This window comes from Sminthopsis crassicaudata, chromosome 1, assembly GCF_048593235.1.
Source record: "Sminthopsis crassicaudata isolate SCR6 chromosome 1, ASM4859323v1, whole genome shotgun sequence".
Lineage (NCBI taxonomy): Eukaryota > Metazoa > Chordata > Mammalia > Dasyuromorphia > Dasyuridae > Sminthopsis > Sminthopsis crassicaudata.
This window is the reverse complement of record NC_133617.1, coordinates 417,560,416-417,572,733: the sequence shown is the minus strand read 5'-3', so window position 1 is coordinate 417,572,733 and position 12,318 is coordinate 417,560,416. Positions and strand designations below refer to the sequence as shown.

Genomic DNA, 12,318 nt, shown 5'->3' with positions numbered 1-12,318 from the left:
CCAGCAACCAAAGCATCATTTTCTTAATAAAATTCAAGCAGCATCATTGGAAACAGAAGTGGTGATTTATTGGTCGTTTTTAATCAGCCGGACTCTCCCACATTTCCTGATGGCAGAATTGGCCTTCCAAAACCAGAGGGTCGTATCTATGCTCTAATAAAACTGATGATTTGTTATAGCGCTATTTCATTTATTTAGAGCCAAGTGTGAAAAAGAAAACCGGTAACAACAGAAGCGTCCCTCTTCTCTGTACTGGACCATAGGCTTTATGTTTCCAGAAGACTGGCAGCAAGGAGTACTTTCACAACTGTCCCTTCCGAGCTTCTAAGAACCGACTTTTTACTTGTAACTACTTCCAACACATTCACAGAATTTGGGATTGGAAAAGATAGGTGCTTTCTAATCAAACCCTCACCTGAAAGGAATCCCAACCATAATTTACATTTTGCAAGTATGTAAAATACACGAAAAAAAATGTGCTGGTTACACATATGCCACATTGTCTCCTCTTAAGTTGTAACAACCATGCTCTTACCCCCCTCTCCCCTCCCAGCCTGGATCAATCAGTGTTAGAGTTTGCAATTTATTTCAAAGTGTGTAATGGATCTGGGCACCCAAAGGGAACCAAAGCAGCCCCAACTGGATCTAATATTCCATGCTTTCGGCTGGCTAGTCCCAGAAAAAATGGTGATGTTTGATCCGAGGTGCACGTTGAGGGGTTACGGGCAGCCATTTCACACATGCAAGCAAAGGTGAGTGGAAGAAAGGCGTGGGGCGCCTCGTGAGCCGGGAATCGTGCGGAGAGGGAGACAGCGCGTGCCAGCAGTTGGCAGTTCGCGCCTCCCGGCGCCGGTCCCAGGGGCTGGGTAAGGATGGGGGTGGGGTGGGAAGGAGGCTCGGCGGCAGGGCCCAGTGTCTTCATCGTTCTTCGATGCCCTTCTGCCCCTTGCCTACCCCACACGTCTCCTCCTCCACTCACGCTTTACCCGAAGCTCACCTCCCTAGCCTTAACGCCGGCCGGGAATAGGTGGGTGATTGAGGGAAGAAACCGTGTCGGGGCGGGGCGGGGGGGACTGGTGACAGCGCGTATGCTCTCCCCGCCCGTGAAGGGTAGGGGAGAGAGTGATGAAGTGGTGCGTGCTTTCCCAGAGCGCGAGGGACGGGGTGGCGCGTGCTCCCCATTCCCGCCCGCGAGGGACAGGGAAATAGTGGGGGTGGGGCGGCCGTGCTTTCCCCCATCTCCGCCCGCCAGGAGCAGGGAGGGGAGGGGAGTGGGAGGGATAAGGGGGGGCGGGAAGCCGGGTGGGGGCGGGGCGGGGCGGCGCGGTGACGTTGCCCGGGATGCGGACAGGTTCCGCCGCCGCCGCCGCCACCACCTCCTCCTCCCACTCGCTTGCTGCCGTAGTTTGTATGAAAACACCGGGCGGCTGGCGGCGAGTGACCCGTGGGGGCCCTCCGGGAGAAGCCGCCCCTGCTGCCGCCGCCGCCCGAGCTGGAGCCGGAGCCGGAGGCCGCCCTTCCTTGCAGGCCCGTCCCTCTCCCCGCCCAGAGCCGGTAAGAGGAGGTGTCCGCCCTGCTCCCCTCTCCGCCCCTGGCTCTGCGGCGGCGGCGGCGCCGGGGCCCCCACCCGGGCCCGGCTCTCGGGGTCTGGACGAGCCTGGGAGCCGCCCGGCGTGAAGCCTGGACTAGCGGCTGGGCGGGCACGGGATGCTCGGGGAGAAAGGGCTCGGTGTTGCTGTGGAGGAGGAGGGAAGAAGAATGAATCTGGGGCGCTCCGAGCTGGGTCCCTGATAGCCTTTCCTCTCCCACCCTGCACCCTTAGCCACACGGGGCTCGGGCTCTCCAGAGCGTGACTGGACTTTTCCTTTTTTGGGGGTATTTGTATTTGAGGAGGAGGGCGAACCTGAGTAGGCCGGGGGATCCCTCTCTTAGGGGAAGCCGCTGAAGAGTTAAGTCTCTGCTCTTCTCTCCCCTCTTCCACCTTGCATGGCGACCCTGCGCTGTCCCGGGGGGGTGAGGGGCGCCCAGCACGTTGTTGCAGTGCGGGTCCCAGTTTCTTTGAGGGATTGCAGGAGAGAGTTGCGGGCCCGTCCCCTCAGCCCCTGGACCCCCTTCCTTTTGGGATTAGGATAGGAAGTGCGAAGGGTATGAGGCACGGGTGAGCTCGAGCTGGATGTTTATAGTCTTTCCGGATAGCTTTGTGGGGAAGCGAAGGGCTCTGTTTACTACTACTTGTCACCTTGTGGGTTTGGCTTGAGCAATCATCAGCTCACCCGAGATGACAGTGCATACTTTTCTACTCTCCTCCCTAGTAACTTCTGAGGAAATTGCCAGTCGAGCACTAACTGAGGAGCTGCGGGAGCTGCTAAGTGAGGTCCCCCGCCCCAAACATTTGTGCTCCGTGTTTCAGTCTCGGGTGTGTCCCTTTCTCTGTATTAGGCATGCAGTGGTATTTGTTTGGGTGGGTGGCCGTTCTGTGACTTTCCCTTCTTATAAATGTGGACTGGCACTTTGTCGGGATATGGAAAGGAGTACTGACTCTGCTAAACAGTTGGCAGGATGGGGGGGAGGGTGAGTTTCAAATCTTGCTTCGGACGCTTGGTGACCTTGGACAAATCTTAACCTACCTGGACTGCAGATTTTTCTTCCATAAAACGAAAGGATTGAATTAGTTCTTTTGAGGTCTTTTTCTTTCTTTCTTTCTTTTCTTTTTTCATTTTCTTAACATTTTTATTAAAATTTTGGAGTTCCAAATTCTATCCGTCCCTTCCTTCCTCCTTCCTAGGGGATGCTTCTCTCTTCTTGAGACAGTAAGCAACCAGATATCAATTAAACATATGCAATTGCGCGAAGTATTTCTATATTAGTGATTTTGTACAAGAAAACTCAGATAAAAGGAAAAAAATGAAAAAAGTGAAAAATAGCATGCTTTAGTTTGCATTCAATTAATAGAGGTGGATAGTGTGCTTCATCAAGTCCTTTGCAATTGTCTTGGATCATTGTATGCTGAGAAGAGTAGTCATTCACAGTTCTTCATCTAATACTATTGTTATTATTGTGTACAATGTTTTGGTTCTGTTCACTTTCATTATGCATCAGTTCATATGAGACTTTTTAAGTTTTTCGGAAATCATCCTCCTTGTCATTTTTTATAGCGCAATAATATTCCATTAGATTCATATAACCACAGTTTAACTACTCCCAAATTGGTAGACATCCCTTTGATTTCCAGTTCTTAGCCAATCATTCAGTTCTTTTTCTACACTAAATCTATGATTTGTGACATGTCTTACTTTCATGAGTATTGATGAAAACCCATCCCTCATTCTCCCCCCCCCCCTTCATTTTGCTTGTCAATGATCTGGTTGTATTATTGATCCAGTACTGTATATTTAACACTTGCAGATAGTATACTGTATTGGATGCATTTTTGAATGTGTTTGTAAAATGAAGTGATTCAGCAGTTTTTAAATCATTCATTTCTAATCAAATGTCAGTTCTTTTATTCAGAGCCACTGTCTTTTATTTGTAAAGATTAAGTTGGGTCTGATGGACTCTTTTCAACTCTAAGGTGATTCAAGGCAATTCCAAAAGACTTATGATAAAAAGAGCTGTCTGCATCGAGAGAGGGAGAACTATGGAGATTGAATGTGTTTTAAGGCATAGGTTTTTTCATCTCTTGTTCCCCCCCCCCCCTTTTCTCACTTTTCCCTCCCTTTTGATCTGATTTTTCTTGAGGCAGCATAAAGAATGTGGAAATATGATTAGAAGAATTGCACATATTTATTTTATATTGGATTGCTTGATGTTAAGGGGAGGGGAGAGAGGGAGAAACATTTGGAACACAGGGTTTTGCAGAATGGATGTTGAAAACTATCTTTTCATGTATTTGGAAAATAAAAGGCTATTATATAAACAAAAGACTGTTAGGTAGATTTGATATTTGAATGTTATACTATATTAGTACTTGAATATAGAAACATTTATTCTTTCTACAAGTTTCCTTTGTATCAGTTAAATAGAAATTTATTCTCAGTAAAATAAATGTATATGATTAGCATTTGTCCTTCTGCACTTGAGTACTTTTCAAAAGGTAGTTTTAAGTTAGTTTTGTCATGGGACAAAGCTTTACTAGCTTAAAATTATTAAGACTATGGAGTCATTCCTGTCTTTCTTTTAATGTTGTAAATTTTAGAAAATAGTGACTTCTCAGAGTATCTTAAAAAAAACACCCTGAAAATATTTACAAGACTTTTTTTTTGTGCAACCTTTTTACAAGTCAATAGTTAATAATATCTTTTCCTCTTCATTCCTTTAAAAAGATGTGAAAAATTTATTCAGAGACCTGATGTAAGTTATTCCTTATGTCAAAAGCCATCACAACTTTTTCTTTAACACCCATTTTGAATGACTTCATAGCATTTCGTTTAAATGATTTTCCAGAAGCTTAAATTTTATTTACCTACATGAAGAAATACTAAGTATGGAACCTCATTTATTTAATATAATTCTGTTATAATTACAAGACATTGTGATTTGCTTGATATTGTATTTTAAAATAATATGTATATTTAAAAACAGGATCACTTAAATATTGAGTGGATTATAATTTTTTTTTTAGGGATATACCACTGCAACTCTATTAATTTTGTGCCTATAAAGGAAGGAAAAAATATCCAGAGAACTTTACTGTTATATGATTAGTGGATGTTACTTATTGCAAACTTGGTTTAAGAACACTGAAAGGAAGTTTGGTTTTAAAGTACTGGTTTTTCCTATTTGCTCTGTGACTGTGGCCAAGTCATATAATTTCTCTGAGCTTGTTTTCTCATCTGTAAAACTGGTCCAGAAATACTTGTGTTATCCGTTTCATAAGCTTGTTGTGGGAGAAATACTGTGTAAGTTATCTAATCAAATCACTAAATCAGCTACCTGAATATAAGCTGTTGTTGGTAATCACCTTAGAAAATTGTGCACATTTGTTCCATAATTGATACTCTGGAGATCCATTCTTTCTGACTGATCCCAGAAGTTGAGGTGAGATTAATAATAGACCTGTCAGTAGTTCAAGTAAACACTTTTCATGGGTTGGGAAGACATCCTTTGAGACCTGGGTCACCACTGTGAACACTACAAAATTTTTTAGAGTTAGCTTTATGAGTATTAGAAGCTATACTTTCTATGATGACTCTGTAAACTAATACTTGCAACTATTCCTTAGGACCATATGGGTTGAAATAGACTTTTGGGAAAAAATAGTCTGATAATGCAACCCAGTTCCGGATCTTGGCTTTTGGATCTCTGGAGCTCCTGCAAACTGGGTTGGGTCTTACTGCTCTGCCTTGGATGAAAGCAAGTCTATTAAGTAGATAGCTACCATTAGTTACTGAGAGCAGTGAGGTTGCTGTTGGAGTGCTATGTTCCTTTTAGTACTGATGGAGCTTTGGACTATCTTTTTTATGTTATCATTGTTTGATATTTAATTATTGTTGTGAGGTGATTATTTCCATGATTGTGTTGAATTCTTACATCAAAAGTATTATCTTGTTAAACCATATTAATAGACTAGAAATCTATCAGTTAATAAAAAATTTATAAAGTGCTATGTTCCAGCTACCTTGCAGGAGATATAAAGACAAAGGTGAATGGTGAACTAATTATTGTCCTTCGGGAGCTTCCATTTTCTTAGAAGAGTTAGTACATATATATGAAACACATTTGTGTGTGTATTGCATAGGTTAACAAAATATTATTTATTCTTTGTTTTTGAAGAGGATAGATAGCATCAAAATGAATTCAGAGTGAATGGGGACATGATACAAGCTACTGGAGGCATCAGGAAAGGCTTCATATAACTGATCATTCTTTTGCATAATGTGCAAAAATACCCAGGAACTTCCACAAGGTAGAAAAAAAATTGTCAAAAGGCATGTTTCCTATATCTTGTTGACTACTTGTTCCTGATGAAAGAAATATTTGTTTAGCTTTTCTCCTAATGACAAAGTTAGGTTACCTCCATGCATGCTATTCATTATGACCGATATTAGTTTAAGACATTAATCTAGATTAATAGGATTGCCATACAACTTTTGTGGGGTGGAAAGGAATGAGTGAGAATACCAAAATTCTGTGCTCTTTTTTCAGGTTTTCAGATCCTGGAAATATGTGGGTTTTTTTTTTTTTTTTCTTTAAGTATTTACAGAAGATCTGGGAATATCTTGTTTTAGTCATATATCTATCCCCTCTGCTTCTAGAGAAGGGAAATTGTGATAATTGAAAATCCAAAATAGTAGATAATCAAAATCACTTAAATTTAAGCATGTTGTGAATGTTTGATATTTTAGAAAAGTCAGTGTTAAGGCCTGACTTGTGATCTGGAAACTTGTTGAATTTCTCTATCCTGACTTCCCTGTTCTCCCTATATTTCATGCTGGGAATGAACCAGTCTAAACAGCTTTTGGGGAAAGATTTTTAATTGGGTTATAGGTTATATTGTCTTAGGCTTAGCTCTTCTCAGTAATACAATAAATCTATCATAGTTGATCTTGCACAGAGTTGCTGTTAATATGTACAGTGTACAGTGTTCTCCTGGTTCTGCTCATTTCACTCAGCACTAGGTCATGTAAGTCTTTCCAGGTTTTTCTGAAATCAGCCTGCTTGTCATTTCTTACAGCATAGTAGAATTCCATTGCTTTGTTCAGCTATTCCATAATTGTGAAGAAAATTATTAAGATTTTTATAATTATCCATATGATGTAAGCTATGAGTATAACAATAATCTACATTTTTTAGAACTACTATCTTCCCAGCAGACTGACTTGAGTCACTCTCACAGTATATCTTGAAATGATCAATCAGTTCTTAACTATGCTTTCATATGTATATTATGTTAAAGTATATTAAAGTAAGTGAAGTGAATCAGAGATTGTAGAACCTGTTCCTATTGCAGAAATCTGGTCCTGTTCCCTACCAAGTAACTACCCTTGAATTTGAAATAATCATTTAAGAACTATTCCTGTAGGACTGGTGGACACTCATGTAGTCTAGTACTCCTGGGATTGTTATGGGAAACGATTCAACAGCTCCTTTTAAATATTTTAATCCACCTTCCTCCTTTGTTTCCACTTATGATTTGTGTTTAAAATCTCTGCTTTTATTGTTCAGGTGAGGGAGGGGGAAGGGAGGCTCTATACTAGAGCTTCTCTTGCTTTCCCCACTCTGAAAGTGATTAATTAAACTGCTACTTAATCTCCAAAATCTGTGTATCTAGACCTGTTTTGTATGGTTCTAACTATTCACTTTGGAGACCACTATACTAAAAATCTATTAACATAATCAAAACTATCCATTTTATATTTCATAATGTTCTCTATCTCTTATTTGGTCATAAATTCTTCCCTTCTTCATAGATCTGACAAATAAACTATTTTTTGCACTTCTAATTTGCTTATAGTATCAGTCTTTATGTCTAAATTATATACTGATTTTGGGTTTATATTGGTCTAGGATGTGAGATGTTGGTCTGTGCTTAGTTATTGCCTTGATGTTTTCCAGTTTTCCTTATAGTTTTTGTCAGATAGTGAGTTCTTATCCAGAAACTGGAAATTGGGGGTTTATCAAACAGTAGATTACTATAGTCCTTTACTTGGATAGAGTGCTGGCTCTGAAATTCGGAGGACCTGAGTTCAAATGTGGCCCTAGATATTTAACATTTACTAGTTGTGTGACCCTGAGCAAGTCTCTTAAGCCCAATTGTCTCAGCAAAAATAAATAAGATATAGTCATTTACTACTTATATCTTGTGTACCTATCCTATTCCACTGATCCATCCTCTATTTCTTAGCCATACCAAATAGTTTCGATGAGCTGATGATTGCTACTTTATAATATAGTTTTAGATGTGGTATAGCTAGGCTACCTTTCTTTGCATTTTTTTTTTTCATTAATTCCCTTAGTGTTCTTGACTGTTTGTTATTCTAGATGAATTTTGTTATCGTTTTTTCCTAGCTCTATAAAATAACTTTTTGGTAGTTTTATTGGTATGACACTGAATAAATAAATTGATTTAAGTAGATTTTTCATTTTTATTATATTTTTGGCCTACCCATTAACAATTGATATTTTCCCGAAATGTTTGATTTAACTTTATTTGTGTGAAAAATGTTTTGTAATTGTGTTCATTTAGTTTCTGGATTTGTCTTGGCAGGTAGACTCCAGAATATTTTACATTGTCTACAGTTATTTTAAGTGGAATTTCTCTATCTCTTGCTGCTGGGCTTTGTTGGTAACATATAGAAATGCTAATGATTTATGTGGGTTTATTTTATATCCTGTAACTTTGTTAAAATTGTTAATTGTTTCAACTATTTTTAAATTGATTCTCTAGGATTTTCTTAAGTATATCGTACTATCATCTGCAAAGAATGTTAATTTTGTTTCCTTATTGCCTACTCAGATTTCTTCAATTTCTTTTTATTCTCTTATTGCCAACCCTAATATTTCTAGTAATGTATAATAGCAGTGACAATGGGCTTAATTTAATTGTGATCTTATTGGGAATACTTCTAGCTTATCCCTGTTACAATAGACACTACTTAAAATTTTAAGAAAAACTCCATATATTCCTATGCTCTCTAATGTTTTAATAGGAATGGATACTAAATTTTGTTAAAAGCTTTTTCTGCATTTATTGAGATAATTACATGATTTTTGCTTTGCTATTGATAAAGCCAGTAATGCTGACAGGTTTCCTAATATTGAACCTGTACTGCATTTCTGGTCTTAGTGCATTATTTTTATGACAAATTGTTGTAATCTCTTTGCTAATATTTTATTTAAAATTCTCACATCAATATTCATTGGGAAAATTGGTCTATAATTTTCTTTCATAGCTTTGGCTCTTTCTGGTTTAGTTATCTTTACATTATAAAAGGAATTTGGTAAAACTCCAACTTTACCTTATTTTTCCATATAGTTTATGTAGTGTTGGAATTAATTGTTATTTAAAAGTTTGGTAGAATTCACTTGTAAACACATCCGGCCCTGGAAATTTTTCCTTAGATAGTTCATTGATGGATTATTCAACTTCTTTCTCCAAAATGGGGTTATTTAAATATTTTATTTCCTCTTTTTATTAACTTGGGACATTTATATTTTTGCAAATATTAATCTATTTCATTTAGATGGTCAGATTTATTTGTTTGTGATTCGGCAAAATAGCTCTTAATTATTGCTTAAATTTCCCCTTCTTTGGTGGTGAATTCACCTTTTTCATTTTTGAAACTGGTAATAAGGTTTTCTTTTTAAAAAATCAAACTGACCAAATACATATATATTTTTGTTTTTTAAAAATAAAACTAGCTTAGTATTATTAATTTCTCCTTTGATTTTCAGGATTTCTAATTTTGTATTGGAGACTTTTAGTTTGTTCTTTTTCTAGCTTTTTTAGTTGTATGCTTAATTCATTGCTTTCCTATTTCTCTATTTTATTCATGTGTGCCTTTAGAGACATAATTTCCCCTAAGAACTGCTTTGGCTATATCCTATAAGTTTTGGTATGTTATCTCATTATTGTCATTTTCTTTAATGAAATTATTGTTTCTATAATTTATTGATGGACCCAATCATTCTTTAGGACTAGATCATATTGTTGAGGGCGGTAGCCCCTTGATGTTCCTGTTTGATCTCCAACTTCCTTTGGGACTTGGACCTTTGATACAAGATCTGGTCAAACTAGTCTGGGCTTGTACCAGCCCCCCACTGGATCTGAGCTGGCTTGGATAAAGCCCGCCAAAAATCTGGCCTTCAAAGAACTAACCTGAGCTCCGCCCATTACTTCTTCAAGCAGATAAAAAGAGCAAAGCTAGAACCATCTTTGGTTCAGAGATTTGAAAGATGCCAGCTAAGATGCTTGCATCAGAGATTCTCTGTCCCCACCGCTTTCGGTGTATATCTTCCTCTATCTAATGCCTTTTGCTAACCAGACCTTAACTTTGCTTCCAAACCCTGCAATAAACATCTTTTACCCATCTAGGTTTTCGGGCCTGTAAATTCATTTACAGGGGACTCTCCCCGCCACTAGACCTCATTTAATCCTATTGAGGTATATACCTCATTATTAGGTATTTATCTCATGATTTGGTTCAAGTTACCTCATCATTTTGAGGTTCCCTATTACCTCATCAATATTAGTTTCAAAGGATGCAATTAATATTTTTGCCTCTCTGCATTTTACTGTGAGGTCAATTTTTGTGTACATATTCCTTTCTATCCTCATTCAGTTTCCTCCAGAAATCTGTCATGTGCAACTTTTCTAAAATTCTATTTATCTCTTTAACTTCGTTCTTATTTTGTAGTTAGACTTTTCTAGGTCTGAGAGGGGGAGGTTAAAGTGCCCCAACAGTATATCTTTACTATCTATTTCTTCCTGAAACTCAGTTAAGTTCTCTTATAAGAACTTGAATGTTATACCATTTGGTACATATATGGTTAGTATTATTATTACTTCATTGAATCCTCTTATAAGAACTTGAATGCTATACCATTTGGGATATATATGTTTAATATTGAAATTACTTCATTGTTTATGGTACCTTTTAGTGAGATGTAATTTCCTACCTTCTGTCTTCTAAATAGTTCCATTTTTGCTTCTGCTTTGTCTGAAATCAGGAATGCTATGCCTGCCTTTATTTTTTTTTTTTAACTTCTGCTGAAGCATAGTATATTCTGCTCTAACCTTTTACCTTTTATTTTTATGTATGTCTGCTTCAAATATATTTCTTGTAAACAGCATATTGTGAGATTCTGGCTTTTATTCTATTTGATCTGCTTCTGTTTTGTGGGAGAATTCATCCCATTCACATTTATAGTTATGACTACTAACTGTATTTCCCTCTATCCTATTTTTTTCCGTTAATGCTTTTCTCTCTCCTTTCACCCTGTCCTTTCTCAGTGGCATTTTACTTCTGACCACTGCCTCCCTCAAATCTTTTCTCCCTCCTATCAGCCCTCCTCTCCCATTTTCTTTTCCCTCCTACTTCTACCCTTCCTTTGTTCTCTCTTCTCTCACTCTCCTCTTCTACTTTCTTTCCCCTTTTCCTTCCTACTTCCATGTAGAATAAGATAATTTCTATACCCATCTGAGTATGTGTGTTATTACTTCTCTGAGCCAATTCCCTTCTTTCCCTCTACTGTAATGGGTCTTTTGTTCTTTTTCAGAGTGATGTAATTTACCCTATTCTGCTTCCCCTTATTTTTCTTCTTCCAGTATAATCCCTTTTTTCACCCCTTAATTACTTTTCGAAATATTGTTCCATCAAAGTCAACTTATATCTACACCCTCTGTCTATGTATACTTCTAACTGCCCTAATAGGGATACAGTTCTCGAGAGAAACAAGTATCATATTCCTGTGTGGGTATGTAAACAGTTTAATCTTATTGAATAACTTGTTTTTTTTTTTTTTTTCTTTCCTGTTTACCTTTTCATGTTTTTTTTCCTGAATCTTATATTTGAAGATCTTATTTTCTGTCAGCTCTTATCTTTTCATCAAGAAAAATTGAAACTTCCCTGTTTCATTGAATGTTCATCTTTTTCCCCTGAAAGCTTATGCTCAGTTTTGGTAGGTAATTGATTCTTGGTTATAAATCAAACTCCTTTGCCTTCTGGAATATCATATTCCAGGCCCTCTGATTCTTTAATGTAGAAGCTGCTAAGTCCTGTGTAATCCTGATTGTGACTCCTTGATATTTGAATTGTTTCTTTATAGCTGCTGGCAGTATTTTTTTCCCTTGATCCGATAGTTCTGGAATTTTGTTACAGTATTCCTTGGATTTTTCATTTTGAGATCTCTTTCAGAAGGTGGAGTCTTTCAATGACTATTTTATCCTCTAGTTCTAGGATACCAAGGCAGTTTTACTTGATAAATTTTTTTTTTTTTTTTTTTTTTGGATCATGGCTTACAGTAGTCCAGTAATTCTTAAATTATCTCTCCTGGATCTATTTTTCTAAGTCAGTTATTTTTCCAATGGTGGATTTTATGTTTTATTCTATTTTCATTCTTTTGACAAAGAGTCATCAGTTTCCACTTGACCAATTCTAATTTTTAAGGAATTATTTTTTTCAATTAGTTTTGTACTTTCTTTTGCGTTTGGTCAACTCTACTTTTTTTTTTTTTATTAATAGTTTTAATTTACTTGATATATGCATGGATAATTTTACAACATTGACAACTGCCAAACCTTTTGTTCTAATTTTTTCCCTCCTCCCCCACCCCCTAGATGGCAGGTTGACCGATACATGTTAAATATGTTAAAGTATA

At 37.9% G+C, this 12,318-nt stretch overlaps 1 protein-coding gene across 7 annotated transcripts in view; it reads left to right on the top strand.

The window, feature by feature from the left end:
* Positions 1-904: 904 nt before the first annotated feature.
* AGTPBP1 (ATP/GTP binding carboxypeptidase 1) overlaps positions 905-12,318 on the top strand; it is a 192,685-nt gene continuing 181,271 nt past the window's right edge. For 3 of the 7 annotated variants that reach the window (XM_074280197.1, XM_074280199.1, XM_074280193.1), the window contains exon 1: positions 1,418-1,554. Coding sequence is in view for 1 of the 7 variants with exons in the window: in XM_074280201.1 (XP_074136302.1) it covers positions 1,342-1,497 (156 nt within the window). In the remaining 6 variants the exon portion in view is untranslated. Of the gene's footprint in view, positions 1,028-1,328; positions 1,555-1,927; positions 1,949-2,156; positions 2,417-12,318 lie in introns of those variants that run through there. The other 4 variants (XM_074280194.1, XM_074280201.1, XM_074280196.1 and 1 more) reach the window with 4 other exon arrangements.